The 15,165-nt window shown below is 43.4% G+C and overlaps 1 protein-coding gene across 4 annotated transcripts in view; it reads right to left on the bottom strand.

Moving 5' to 3' along the window:
- Positions 1-486: 486 nt before the first annotated feature.
- Positions 487-15,165, bottom strand: part of IFT54 (intraflagellar transport 54) — a 51,492-nt gene continuing 36,813 nt past the window's right edge. For 3 of the 4 annotated variants that reach the window (XM_086751485.1, XM_086751483.1, XM_086751484.1), the window contains 2 exons: positions 3,574-3,797; positions 487-883 (listed from right to left, as the gene is read on the bottom strand). In XM_086751485.1, the coding sequence (XP_086607611.1) occupies positions 718-883; positions 3,574-3,797 (390 nt within the window). In that variant the 3' untranslated portion in view covers positions 487-717. The remainder of the gene's footprint in view (positions 884-3,573; positions 3,798-15,165) is intronic. The other variant, XM_086751487.1, reaches the window with a different exon arrangement.

The following is a 15,165-nucleotide window of genomic DNA, read 5'->3' on the forward strand; positions in this document are numbered from 1 at the left end:
ATGCATTTGGGAGGAAACAGGTACTTAAATTAATCCTTTCCAAATGAACATATGCAATAAAAATGGAATTAACACCTGTGCAGATGAAATACTTCTGCTCCCTTACGTGGGGATGCTGGCATTGCATTTTCAGTTGTTCCTAATAAGATTCCTGATAGCTCTGAAAACATGACATCATCTCTGTAACGATGCAAAGAACTGCAAGTCACGCAAAGCCTTACTTCTTGACCTTGTGGCATTGGTTTGTCAATAACTTTACCTGGAAAGAACGAACAGGGTGCAGGAGCCTTCTGACCTTCAGCAGTTTGGAACATTTTTTTTTTTTTTTTTTTACGGGGGCAAAAGAAGTATCTAATAGCTATTTTTATGACAGCGTGTTCAAAAGTAACCTCAGTGGAAACGAGGAGAAGAAGGAGACGCAGAAAGAACCGTGCTCAACAGGCCAAGAGGGCTGTGAAGACCTGGTAAGTGAGTAACAGCGGTTCACATCTAAACAAACAAATTATTTAAATAGCTCTGCAACTTGAGCATTTGAACAAATAGAAGTTTATCCTGGGTAATATCAACATCTAAAGATCAACACAATAATGGGATTTTATATAATTTTTAGCCTTCCGGTCCCAAAATATTTTATAGCTAAACGAGACATATCTCATTTTTCTCCGCTATTTGGTAAGAATGTCAGTGAGTCCCAAGGCTTTTATTTTTTCCTCTTCTTCACCTTCTTGAAGACAGATTTATGCTAAGAACCATCCTCCGGATTTTTTCTTCGTTCTTTAAAATATTAGCTTTTACAGCACAGATCTTGTCTTTCTGGTCTTTAATCAACTGTTCCAGTTCAGCCAGATCAGCTTTTAACGGTTCTACAGCACTGTCCGTGATGCTGAAAGACACACAAAGAGACCAGTGTTATTGGAAACATTATGCTGCTTTGGGTTACTTAAGCCTCCAAGAAAGTACATTCAATACCTGAAAGTTTGCAAAGAATTTAAGTTCTGCCCACTCTTCCTGAAAGAAAGTTTAGAATAAGAAGCACAAAGGCAAAGCTAACAACGTGGACAGAAAAGGAATATTGTTCAAGAGAGATCATCCACAATTTAACAGTAAACAGCCATTTCTTGGCTGATCTAGTTCTTCTGCTAAAATCCTACTTTCTACTAAAATTCTGCTAGATCTGCTTTTGCACTTATTTCACCCACACTATGCATACGTCGAGCACATCTTTCATTTTACCCAGCCAAAAGCTGCAGCCATCTGGCCCGGGGAGGAAGTGGCACGAAGCTCTGTGGGATATAACCAAACAAGGACCAGAGAAGTTGGGGATGCCCCATCTTTGGAAGTGCTCAGTCGGGTTGAATGGGGCTTTGAGTGACCTGATCTGGTTGGAGATGACCCTGCTTCTTGCAGCGGGGTTGGACTGGATGGGCTTTGAAGGTCCCTTCCCACCCAAACCATTGCATGATTCTAAGGACACTCCCTTTTTACAGGGACCCCAGGTCCTACCATGACACATGTGGTAACAGTCATCCCTGTGGGCCTCACCACGAGAGCTTAAAGGAGAGAAGGATGTGGCAGAGAGGAACAAACACAACTGCAGTGGAGGTTGCTGGCCTGCTACCAGCTATTTCCTACAACCAGGCACACCAGCACCACCAAGATACAGCAGGTAGACATCTGACAAGAGGCAAGCTGTATGAAGACTGACCTGTCGCTAGCTGCTGACAAGGGCAGGCAATCCCAGACTAATAGGGAATTTAATAAATCTTGTGCTAATAAACCACAAGGACATCAACGCATCTTAAGTGAATGGGGCTGTTTGGCTTTAAAACAAATGTGCCCCTTTCCATAATGCTTGCTTCATCCTCAGAAAGGAAGGGAATGCCAGGGAAGTGACAGACTGAACTAGCCTGCTGTCATTCTCAATTACCCAGTCACTCTGAGGGCTCATTAGCTAAAGTCCACATCTCACAAACATTTCGTTTTCCCCTCCTTTCTACCACATTAGCATAAATCACAAAAAGCATCACTAGAAATTGCACTAACGTTTCCCCAATGGGATCCTTCCATTGTCTTTCACAGAAGCAAAGAAAACAAAGACATGCATCCAAATTCCAGTACATATGGGAAGCATTGTCTCCTTCGCCTCCGATGCTCTGTAATTCTTTCCTGAAGAACTGGACATGCCTTAGCACTACGCTGATCCGACTGGGATCTCATACGGAACTTTGAAGTGCAGGGATACACTACGGCGGTCTTAGCTCGGTAAAGGGAACCGAGTGGCTCTGCTGAGGGGATGCTGGCCTGCCCACAGCCTCACCCGAGACAATTGACCGTTGTAAAGCTGGGTTTGACATAAATCTGTAAACAAAATTGGCTGGGAAGTTCCTTCTTCCCACCCCCCTCTCCTTCTGCATCACTGTCAAGGAGACAGTCTTGTCCTTAGGACAGGTCGCCCTGGAACTCAGGGGACATACGGAGCCAGCAAAGCACGTACACGTGCTGGGAAACCAGACAAAGTATAAATGACTTGTTTGGCAAGGTCAGACTGGACCCACTGAGTCAGCACGTGCCTGGAGAATGGCCTGAGACTTGCTCCCTGTCACTAGGTGTGGTGCAAAGGCAAGTGAGTCAGTTCCTCAGTTTCTCCAACTGCAAAATAAAGCCAAACACCATTTCCCTTCTGTTTGCAGGGGTCGTGCATTCTGAAGCCAAGCAAAGTTTTAAAGCCTGTCAAGGTTTGCGGATAGAAGGTGCTACCTAAGTGTGAGGAATTAACATCCTTACACTTTATACGTGAACCAAAGGCCCAGTTCCCACCCCAGGCAGTGGACTAAGCCAGCAGCTGTAAATTTCCAGCACTTCACACACTGCTACCTACCGAGATAGGACTGGGCTAAGAATACCACAAATAATTCCTTCTGCATGAGGGAAGCACGTCAATTCAGGGAGCAGCAAATCTATCTAGGCTGATGGTGAATCCAAGAAGATTGAGATCTAGCTCACGTTTAAGATCGGAGGACACACCACTGGAAGGGAGGTTCTGTTTTCAAGGAGTACAAAGACCCACTACTGGGACAAGTAAGGCCAAGGAAACCATTTCTAGGCTTGACCTCTTTCTTTCTATTATGCACCTTCACTCTCCTGGCTTTCCAAAGTTTTTTAACCTTGCACAGATGACAACTGTTGCTGAAATCAGTGCAGAACACGCTGAATTCAATGGCCCAAAGAGAGCAGGCTGTGATTTAGGAATCCACTCCTAATCCCAATTCAAAATCTACTTTGTTTACTAAGCTCTTCCCTCATTGCTCCTCATATATTTGTGAAAAGAAGAAAACAAATCAAGCCCTCTCATATCACAGAGACATTTCCATCTCTGCTATCCTGTATATCGTGTGAAATTGAGTGGAAAACACTTTAACACTTCAAAAACCAATTCAGACTGCAAAAAATATCCCCAAACCACAGAAATGACTGATGACAAATTTGCTTTGAAAAGCGAGCAAAACTCTCCCCTCTCCTAAAACCAGGAATCCATCTCGAGAGATAAATCAAACTTTCCCTGACCACACTCACCTTTGCTCTTTCTGCAGAGCTTCTGCGTGCTGTCTGTTCTCGTGCTGCCACATCTGCAGCTCGTTCTTCATGGCATCCATGTCTTCTTGAATATAATTCATGATCCTGCAAAGCGTGAGGGCACTCTGGCACAGAGTCTGAATAGAGACCTGAACCTTCTCAATTTCTTTGGCTACCAAGTCTCTCTCTTTTTTCCTAGCTGCTTCCGATACGAAGGGCTTGTCCTAATAGAAAGCATGAATAAGAAGGAAAGCATCAAAACTAGGGAAAATGGTTGTTGCACAGAATATTGAATGAAGAATTTTTTTGGAGACTGCTAACTGTGAAGTATCAGGAGAAATGTTTATGACAGTCTGCAATGAAAGAGGAGAAAGGAAGCAATAGTCTAGAAATCATAGAATCATAGAATGGTTTGGGTTGGAAGGGACCCTCAAAGCCCCCCTGCAAGGAGCAGGGACATCTCCAACCAGATCAGGTTGCTCAGAGCCCCGGCCAACCTGGCCTGGAATGTTTCCAGGGATGGGGCATCCACCGCCTCTCTGGGCAACCTGGGACAGTGCTCCACCACCCTCAGTGTAAAAAAATTCTTCCTAATGTCTAATCTGAATCTGCCTCCCTCTATTTTAAAACCAGTACCCCTCATCCTATCACAACAGGCCCTGCTGAAGAGTTTCCCCCATCTTTCCTGCAGCCCCCTTTAGGCACTGGAAGGCCGCTCTAAGGTCTCCCCGGAGCCTCCTCCTCTCCAGGCTGAACAGCCCCAGCTCTCTCAGCCTGGCCTCACAGCAGAGGTGCTCCAGCCCTCTCATCATCTTCGTGGCCTCTTCTGGACCCTCTCCAACAGGTCCATCTCTTTCTGATGTTGGGGGCTCCAGAGCTGGACGCAGCGCTGCAGGTGGGGTCTCACCAGGGCGGAGCAGAGGGGCAGAATCCCCTCCCTCGCCCTGCTGCCCACACTGCTGGGGATGCAGCCCAGGATGCGGTTGGCCTTCTGGGCTGTGAGCGCACATTGCCGGCTCACGTTGAGCTTCTCATCCACCAGCACTCCCAAGTCCTTCTCCTCAGGGCTGCTCTCAATCCATTCTCCGTCCAGTTGGATTTGTGCCTGGGATTGCTACAACCACATGCAGGAGTGAGCAGAAAGCATGCCACTTCCAGGTCACCAGTGCTACAAAAATGTGCAACAGCATCAGCAATATTAAATTGCTTTTCACATCACAAGTGCACAAAAGTAAAATTAGTATTTGATCCCACTAATGATCTCAGTGATGTTCTCATTCTCAACAAGGTCTTTCCCAAAGCAGTGGGTGTAGAATGCGGAAACCTCCGTCGCAGTCACTCATGGTTGGCTTCAACCTATTTCTGTATATTGAAAGGGAAATTTCTGTGGCATCATTGAACAGAAGCTCTCAATGGACATGTAATACTCAACAACGCTTTTGCTATCAGTGTCCTGCTGCCGGTGGCTGTCTGAATCCCACATCCACAATCCTTTCCCATAAGCACACTACAGGACAAGGCCAGCCCGTCACTGCGTCCCTCCAGAGCCCTGCACCAGGACGCGGTGGCCTGGCATTTACTCAAAACCACTGCAAGTCACAGTGCGCAACGACACTGGGGGGGAAAAAAAAGGTCACGTTAAACTCTGGAGAAAGATGATTATGAGATCTGAAAGGCAGTAGTTTGGAGAAGTAGAAGCATCCCCACTCATCATGTTACAGAGTACCACACAATCAACGCTCACTGGACCTGCTTGCCACAGTGTTTTGCTGCTACTTGGGAGCTACGGCAGATGCTGAAGGGCACAGCCTCCTCCTAGTTCCCTAAATCGCTCCCTTCAAGATGTTTCTCTCCCTCCACTGGCTGTATCTGGCTTTCCAGCTCCTAATGCTGGTCCTAATAACAGCACTTCACGCTGCATAGCTGTAATAGACGGCGGAGATTCCTTGCCTTGTACTTCTGTTAACAGTGGTTGTAAAATCATGCAGGCTGCAGATGTGGCCTCAATAAACTCCGCTACTCAGAAATCATTTGGTCTTGCGCACACTTTCCTCACGGGCAGCCAGCAAAGTCTCTGCGGTCCATCACCTGAAGCCTCCTAGCTTACTGCAAGTTAAATGCAGAGAAAGCGTTTGCTAAAGCAGCAAAGTCAGAAAGGGCAAAAGGATGCCATAAAAAGAGCAAAGTGATGCCACATTACTAACACCCTGTAATAATCTTATTCCAGGAAAGCCTTCCCTGAAAACAACAATCGCCATTAAAGAAAAGACTGCTGAGTTTTTTCTCCCCCCATAAAGAAAAACAACCTAATTTTTCTTTCTTTCCAAGAGCCCTACAAGAGCCTACAAGACCCCATTAGGTCAAATTCCCAAACTAAGTTTTAATTTAAGACAGACAAAGCTTTAAGTAAAGTTTATTTAAAGTCATTTTGGTCATTTAATATAGGCTGGAAAACTAGGAAGGTCTTTCTCTACTACCCCAACCACAGACTCAAGCAATTCCTCAGCACAGTTCCTAGCGGCTCCGTAAACACAGAGGTGGCAGTGTGCTTCTCTCTCACGCTGGGACACAAAAAATCTACCACGCTGTCCCCTCCTGCCCTCCTACCCAATTGGCCTGTCTTCCTGTGCGCGCTGGAGCTGTTTGTTCAGCTGCCTTTGGAGGCAGCAGGGACTACTGCCAAACACATTTCAGCAGCCCTTGGCTTACTGATGAACTCATATACATAATACATATATATATATGTGTGTATTTTAGAAAAATACTTCTAAAGATTTGAAGGCTGAGACTTACTTACATCTGATGCTTGTGTACTACCGCACACGCGGTACACGAAAATGGTGGGACTTCTGAGTTTATGGTGATATTATAATGTTGAAGTTGTTTAATTAGGAACTGGGCTGAAGTGACAAATGCTGCTGAACTTGTGACCTTTGCTTCCTAAGTCAATTCTTGAGCGCTGGCTAAACTGTTAAAAATAACACTCATCTTAATTCCTTCTCACTCGACCCATACCTCTCTCACAGAAGCAGGTGTTTAATTATACTATGTTACATAAAACACGTTCGTTAGATACTTTCTGGAGCCATCCACGTATTTGCTATCCTTTACGACGCAAAGATGAAAGCGCTGCTTCTTGAGCCATGTCATCCCCCAAGAGCTGGTGAGCACCCCAATTCTGAGCACAGCTGCTCAGGGTTGAGCAGATCTTTTCCCCTGGGTCTCCTCCCTGGCCAACCTCTGAGCACAACAGCCAACGCTGCCCTCGTCAGTGTGGTCCAGCTTCTCTCCCTGGTGACCTTGCAGCTCCCCAGAGAAGAGAGCTTTTGCCCGGGTGCCCCTGGAGGCACAGATCACAGATCAGAGTCCTGCACGTCAGCTGTTTACTAGGGCTCAGCACACGTCTCAGGTTGACACGAGTTTCTGTCCTGGAAATATTTTTTGGCCAAACTGCCTCGCTGCAGCTAGTAAAGTTGTACGAAGAGATCTGCACTCTAACAGTGTCTCAAAACTCTGTTTTCCTAATCCTTGCTAGATGCTGTGCTCCACCAAAGCCATAGGGAAGGCTTAATCCATGGCACCATACTTCCCACCTGTAACTGGGAAGTACCTATAAAGATAGTCACCAGTTCAGCAGCAGAGCAGAGCTGTATCAGATCCAACAGCTTTCCAGCAAGAAGTCCCATTGCCTTGTTTCTCCTCTCCTCTTAAGTGCACCAAACCCTTACCACTCTCCTCCCCACCATCCATTGTAAGAAGCTACAGCCAAGAGATAAGGGATTTGTTTCAAATACAACTATCTTGGAAGCAAGAAGACTCAGCCAGTCCATTATCTAAGGATATAGTTGGGTGTGTGAAAACCTGAAGGACACTTCATTTTTATTTTCCAAACGCCAAGTTCAATGTTTTACATTCTTGTAATGGTAGTGTGACCCCTCCCTGATACCTAGACAGCCTAAACAGCCACACTTCTCAACACCAGCAACTACGGTATGAAAATAAAAAACAAAGAAGTGAAAATCCCACAACTCGGTAGACGAACAAACCAGAATTGTATACTTTAAAACATAGATTTAGCTAACAATTTGAAATATTCTATGTTACAATACACAGCTGCTTGAAAAGCGCAAACGGAAATAAATCATCATGGAATATTTTCTATGAAACTAGAAGATGCCCTGAAGTGCATTAATAAATATTGAAAAATAATTTTAGTGTCCCTGTAACTCCAACGTACTCTCTGTGTAGTTCAAAACTAACATTAAAAATATTATCCCATCCAAAGTCATTTCAAGTACTAAAACATACTAGCACTAAAAATCTATTAAATTCTGTTTGGACTTATATCAACAGGCTTTTAAAAGGCCCCGTGTCTTTGAAACACACACTATACGATATCGAACTGGTGTAAGAACATGCAAGAGTTTTTTAGTGTCTCTCTCTAAAGGAGAGGCACTTAAATTTCCCAACACCTGAAGATGCAGTAGCTCAGCTGGCACATTGCGGTCCCTCCTCACAAGGGTTCAAAAATAACCATCAATCTTTTCTTTCATTTCACTAACGCTTGCCCTGCCATGATGCTGTGTTACATGTGCTGCAGTCTACAGAAAGCTGAGCTCAGGACAGAGAATTACCACCACGAAGCACTCAAGCTTTGCCAGCTATTGCTGATTATTAGTAATTAAGGGCAGGGGGAAAGAGCCATACAGTCTGTTCTCAGTTTCACAGCTCCAGGTATGGGTTAAAATCTACGTGGGACACACTTTTAAATCACTAAGAATTATGGCAGATGGTTTATTACAACAGGCAATGTGGGTGGTAAGAGTCCTGAATGCCACCTTTGCTCATTTTGCACAAACATGTAACAGGATATATTCAGTTTTAAGAAAAATGCCAGAATCAGAATTGTTCCAGTCTATTTAATTAGGCCATACACCTCAATGAACTCTCCTTTCACAAAAGCCCAAGAATCAATAAATTATCCCCATATAAAAGACTATCTCACTTCTGTAGGCCCAACGTGCTTCCTTTCCTTCGTGTTTTTCATAAGGCACCAAGATAAATGTTTATTTTGGATTCCTGGGAAAAAGTCTGCCTTTCCCATTACCTCAATGTGAACAGAACACAACATGGACTCGGATGCAGGGACCTGAGAAATTAAAAAGCAGGAATTTTATTTTTCATCAATAAAGGGGAAATTATCAACAGGGCTCCAGAAACCACCAGAATTTTCTTGTGTTTCATATACCTTCGCTAAAGCGATTAGTATAAATATGGCAGTGTGCACAGCGCCATAAAAATGGATCCTTCACAAGACATCCCCTTCCGATACCCAGGCTGTCGAGGGCATCTGAAGTGCCTGACTAAGCTAAAGAGGTGGTAGGACTTTTTTCCCCACTGTTCAAAAAGTTTCTTTCTAGAAACAGTATTTGCTTACCTTCATATAGCTTCTCTTTTGTTTCCAGTTTTTTTTAACTAACAGGTTTTAAATATGAATCAAAGTAGAGCAAGCATCCATCAAGCACTGAATAGCTCCTACAGCCCCCTTTAACTATTGTATTATGTCCCGCTATGAAAACAGACCCGAGTAATCAGAGTTTTGTGGAGCTATGCCATTTCCTTCCCCCCCTACCTCTTTCTAAAGGACAGGACAGAAACTTCATTTTGGACAAGTAATTTTGATACATTCAATGCAAAACAACAAGGTGGGTTTTTTAATTGTACAAAACATTTTTTGATCATAAAGGGTGTTTTCTTTTCCTGGTTTTTACAGAGCCTGCATTTTAAGTAGATTGTAACTATCCACTAGGGATCACCATAAGAAACTCTTTCACAGAAACACAGGGAAAACCGTAAATGTTAAATCATTTCAAATGAACAGGATGCTTTTTCTGCTTCTGCCAGGTACCGAGTTCAGTAACAGGCCAAGGAATCGGAGACACAATGTTCTTTACCATTAGACTTACCAGAGTTAGTCTGACCTGCTTCTGAGTTGGAAGGCACCAAAAGAAAATAAAAGGATAGCTCTTTAAAAGGGGTGCTTTTTTTTTTTTTTTTGGGGGGGGGGGGGGGGGGAAGAGGGTGGGGTAGTGGTGGTGGTTCCCCCCCCCCCAGCCCACTTATGATACCTCTAAAAGAACTGGACTGTTCAGACCTACATAAACACCCCACCTCAGCCCCCACAGCTAGTCTGCTTCACTTCACGTTCAGCCTGTGGTGGGGAGAAGTCAGTTCCTAAAACCTCGCGTATTTGGTGCACTATTCAGCATGCTAAGCAGAATCCTAGGAGACTGACCACACACATGCCAAGAGACAACTCTAGTGGTAACTAACAATAGCAGTTAGTTATTAATTCAGCCATAATGGCATATTGGGTGCCAGTCCTGCCCAGCTTTCCTGCTCACCCTGCTGGAACTCTGGATCCACAACCTCCTTTCTCTTGAAAAAGCAGCCTCCTTCCTGTTCAAAAAGAATTTGCAATAAACCTGCTCCTTGTGTTAAACAACTGCATTCACACCAGCCTATGCCCCAGCCCAATCCACTGATAAGCTTCTTGAAATGTGGGAAAGTCACCTGTACTGTGTCCTACAACACACCACTGCTCCACTGCGGATGCTCTGTGCCCTCTTCCCAGGGATGGAAATCACAGCTGTCTCACTGCACTTTTATATATCCTTTCTGTTTAACATATCCATCTGCTGCCTCATGTTGTATTTATACTGTACCCACAGGAGAGAGCATTCTGTGTGCAAAGGCCACAGCAAAGGAGCCACGAGACCAGGAATATCACAAGAGTGACAAAGATCCTCTTCCTGTGTTCACAGCTTGTAATGCAATTACTTGGGGACCAGGTTTTTTTTTCTGGGAGTTGGTAGTAGTGTAACAAGGACACGCATGCATACGCTCATTCAATTTAGCTGTTACGGTGCTTGTCCAAAACCAGACTGCTGGGCACAGTTCTTGTGGAGGAATTGCATGCTTGCACCAAAGATTTCTCCCTGCAGCTTTATTCAGATCACTGCGTTAATGTCACATCATCATGAACAGAGCTATCACATAAAGATGAAAGCCATTCTGCAGGTGACTCCTATTAAATTTTACTGTCAGCATTTCTTTTTCTTATGATATATTAAGCTGGCAGGATCCTGAGAAGCTGTAGTCTTGAATGGTGAGCCTCTTCAAAATTCTTAAATGGTGGGACTTAGGCATACATCTGGTTAACATGAGATGTTACTAATTGCATTGACTGGAGAGGACACTCAGTGCTGTACAGCTGATGGATTAATGTAAAAATCAATGACCTGGAGAACTTTAAACAAACAGAATCAGCAATGATTGTATTTGTTCTAAGCTTAGAAGTACATACTTAATTTATCACATTTGTAATTAAAGTTAATATTATCCAGGTGCTAAGCTATTTAATATCACTTGTTCCTCGCAGAAACCTCAAAGCTGCTTCTTTTCTGAAGCTTGTGAACTGTACTTGGTAGTGCAAAGATGGGAATTCTGTGATCCCACTTGCTTAAACTATTTAATAACCTGCCTACATTTTCCACACATCAAATAAATGAAGTGGAATATAAAATGTAACATCTGTTTCTTTCTCTGTTTAACATTAGAGGGTTAGATTCTAAACAAATACATTTAGGAAGTCTTTTTAGGAATTTGTTAGGCTGAACACAGCTAATCAAGGCAGCAAAAATCTTGTGTATTTCCAGAATGACCTCTTTGTTTGACCTGAAAATTGTGTATATTATTTTAAGTTTCTGCACATGCAAGACCTAGATGATGAAAGTCTCAGTCTTCTTTCCTTTTCTCTTCTTTTTCTTTATTAAAACTTCATAAAAAGCAAATGCATGTTTGGGAAACTCAGCACATAAAAAGTTTCAGAGGAATGCTTTTAACACAAATAAATGCTCCTCTGCAGAAGGTGTGAAACATCTCCAAGAGTTCGCCAGTGTTATATTTGGATTAAGTATTAATTCACCAACTTCACTTAATTTCTAGTTGATTAATCCATAATAAATCAAGTAGATCCATTAATCAGTTTATTGCTGAATATTGGACTTAATGAAGTATAAGCCAAAAGTTCCAGCGCTCAGACTACGAACATATTTTTTTCTTCCTTCATTTTCCCAACTGGCAGGAGAATGAGGCTTGAAAGACTAATGAATGTAACTAGGAAAATATTTAATTTATTCTGTATGTATTTAATAGAATCATAGAATGGTTAGGGTTGGAAGGGACCTTCAACGGTCATCTAGTCCAACCCCCCTGCAAGAAGCAGGGACATCCCCGACTAGATCAGGTTGCTCAGAGCCTCATCCAGCCTGGCCTTGAACGATTCCAGGGATGGGGCATCCACCACCTCTCTGGGCAACCTGTTCCAGTGCTCTACAACTCTCATTGTAAAAAATTTTTTTCTCATATCTAATCTAAACCTACCTCCTTCTAATTTAAACCCATTACCCCTTGTTCTATCACAACAGGCCCTACTGAACAGCCTCTCCCCATCTTTCCTGTAGGCCCCCCTTGAGGTATTGGAAGACCGCTATCAGGTCTCCCCGGAGCCTCCTCTTCTCCAGGCTGAATAGTTTAACAAAACGAGGGAAGATGGACATTCTTACTGACAAACACAAGGATAACCTTCATTTCATCAGATGTAGTTTCCCAAAGCAAGTATCCGTTCAAAGTTTCACTGTACATTTGGTTACCTTACTCCAAAATACAGAAGGACAATTACATTTTGCTCTCCAGTGCATGATCCATTTTGGAATACATCTGCATACTGATGTAGAAGATATTTCTTCTGGAGAGTTTGGCAGAAAACAAATTAAATAAGAGAGCTGACAGTCTGGGGAGAAATGGTCAAATCTCAGACCGATACTGCTTCCCAGCAGACTGCAGAGCTAGACCTGGCACGAAACCTCCAGCCATCTGAACACAGCACGCTGGCCAGAGTTGCCTGACCCATTACTCCCAGTCACAGCAATGTAACAGGACAGACATGGCTCCCCTTGCCTGCCTAGACCACTTGGCAGGAACGAACCGCTTGAAACTCTTCTTTCTTTTTAATTAGTTTTGCTGCCTCTCTCCAAAGAGATTCCACAGACCAGTAACTGTTCCTCCCAAAACTGCTTGTCAGCAGTCTCGCAAGAAAAAAATCCTGCCGCTGCCTTCCTCCTGGTGTCAGGAACATCCCTCAGAGATGAGACATGCTCATGACGCTAGAGCCACACGAGCATGCCAGACCCCCACCTGCCACCCCCTACATATCTGATCCCTGAAATATTCCCAGAGGGAATGCCACATTGGAAATTTTTTTTTTTTTTCACTTTTACTGTCTCCTGCGTCACAGTGTCTCTACCCTCTAAAATAAATTCCCAGGATTCAGTAATGTCTCCAGCCCATGTTTTCTGAACTACATCTGTCAAATCCCAGTCACTAACACCAATCATCTTTTCCATTGATTTTTTCCTCTCTTGTCAGGAAAACTACACTTCTCTCTGGATCATGATGACTTCTTCAACATAATTTGAAAAGCAGTAGCAGCAAAGAAACCTACTGCAGTAGCAGCCAGCTGCTTGGATATGAGATCAGATGATATTCCAGGAGCTTAGCGTTGTAGGCAGGTTTGCACGTGATGGACTAGGAAGTCAGCACTTTTTTTTCCAGTATTAGCTGTCTATTATCAGTGCTGCTAACACAGCTCAGTGCTTCAAAAGATGCAACAAAAGACAAATGAGGACTGAATGAACATTTTAGAGACTCAAAACAGGCAATTGGACTAAATGGTTATTGTAGGAGGACACAATTGGCCACATGCATTTAAAAAAAAATCTAAGGGGTTAAAGGGAACCATTTTAGTTAGTTACTCTTATTCAGGAAAATCCCAGAAAATTTAGCACAAACGTCAGAGGAAGCTTCCCGAGCATGAAATCCATGCAGTTTTGTAAACCCTCCCCCATTGTCCTTTTCCATGACCAGTTCACAGGACACAAGGCCGAAGAGCATAGCTTACAGCACAACCATGTACTGGTGGAAGACATCATTAAATGAACTACTACTGCTGTCCTAAAACTTAGTCCGGAGACTGATGATTCAACAGCACCACCTAGTTACAAAACCAGGAACAGGACCAGCTGTATCTCGTTCTCGCAAGTGCCAGCTCAACATGCACTCCAGTGCCGAGCTCTAGAGCTACTGCATAAAGAGAGCAATCTCAACTTGTAACCCTCCTTTGCTCTGAACTCTCGTTTAGAGACAGAACTTACTCAAGCAGGCAAATTTTCACATCAGACACATTCATTAGAAACAGCAAACAGTGTGTCAATCACAGAGGCCACAAGCTGCACATTTACAATAAACGGTGTATATCATTCAGCAAGTTGGATAAAGCTGTAACTATTCATAACAGATTATGATTAAGAAAACTAAAGGTGCTTTCCTCTTTTAACAATTCATTTGCTTCTATAATCTCAGTCCTTGCAATACATGAAAGGAATTTTCTTCCAGCCAAGCAGGCCTAGATCCGAGATAGTCCTAAACTCCAGATAGGAAGAGAAGATACTCCCCCAAGGATCTGGTCTGCCAGCCCAACTTTCTCAACTTGCTGGGGAAGAAATGAAAAGGCTGGTCTGTGTGGCTGCATAACCCATTACCACTGAACACGAAAGCATATGCGAGTATCTCTCGAGAGTTGTTGACTTTACCCTCCGAAAATTCCAATCCTAAAAGTGAACAATGTGTCACTTTTGCTGCAGATTCTAGAGGCAATTATAAAGTCATACAGGCTCTAGATAAAACAGTTTCTAAAACAGTCTGCTGTCTACTATGGCTTTAGTCCCTCAGAGACATTTTTTTCCCCTGTACACTTTGCTCATTACCTATCGCATTATCATTACTATTTTTGATAAAGCCAAAAGAGGCAATCAAGTGGTAGAGGCTTCAAAAGTCACTACTGATTTCAGACAGCTATTTGAAAGAGCTTGATGCTTTGTGAAAAACTGCGCTCTTGAGGTCTGAGTTGCAGCATCTTAAAACAGTATGCCAAATTAGAGATCATTCCCAAAGGAGAATATAGGTAATAAAACCCTGCAAGCCTGAACTGTCATTAAAAAAGAGAGAACTTGTGATTAGAATTGAAGATTGAAGAGTTAAAGAACTCTCCTTTCCAAAACATTACACACCTGTCCGTATTTTTATAACGACACTCTGCACTGCATTCCTCAGTGCCTCCTCACCAGCATATCAAACTAGCTTAGTGATTTAGGAACTTTCCCAAGGGCCAATGGATCAGAAAAGTCCACCTAAATGCTCTGCCTTTTCCTACTTATTTGTCGTAGTTCAGCCCCAACGGGGACCAGACTACGCAGTCTCTCTCTCACTCCCCCCGCTCTCCGAGAGACTAGGAGGAGATTTGACAAACAAAAGAAAACCAGAAAAAAAACCAAACACGTGGGTTAAGATTGAACAAAAAGTAAATTTAACAGTAATGACAGAAGATAACAAGACAGTGATGGAACACAAATACAGTACAATAGCTCACAACAGATCTCCACATCCAATCTCTTCCAAGTAGCAGGGGGGCCT

The sequence above is a fragment of the Chlamydotis macqueenii genome, chromosome 6 (assembly GCF_036417535.1).
Source record: "Chlamydotis macqueenii isolate bChlMac1 chromosome 6, bChlMac1.mat, whole genome shotgun sequence".
In the NCBI taxonomy this organism is placed as follows: domain Eukaryota; kingdom Metazoa; phylum Chordata; class Aves; order Otidiformes; family Otididae; genus Chlamydotis; species Chlamydotis macqueenii.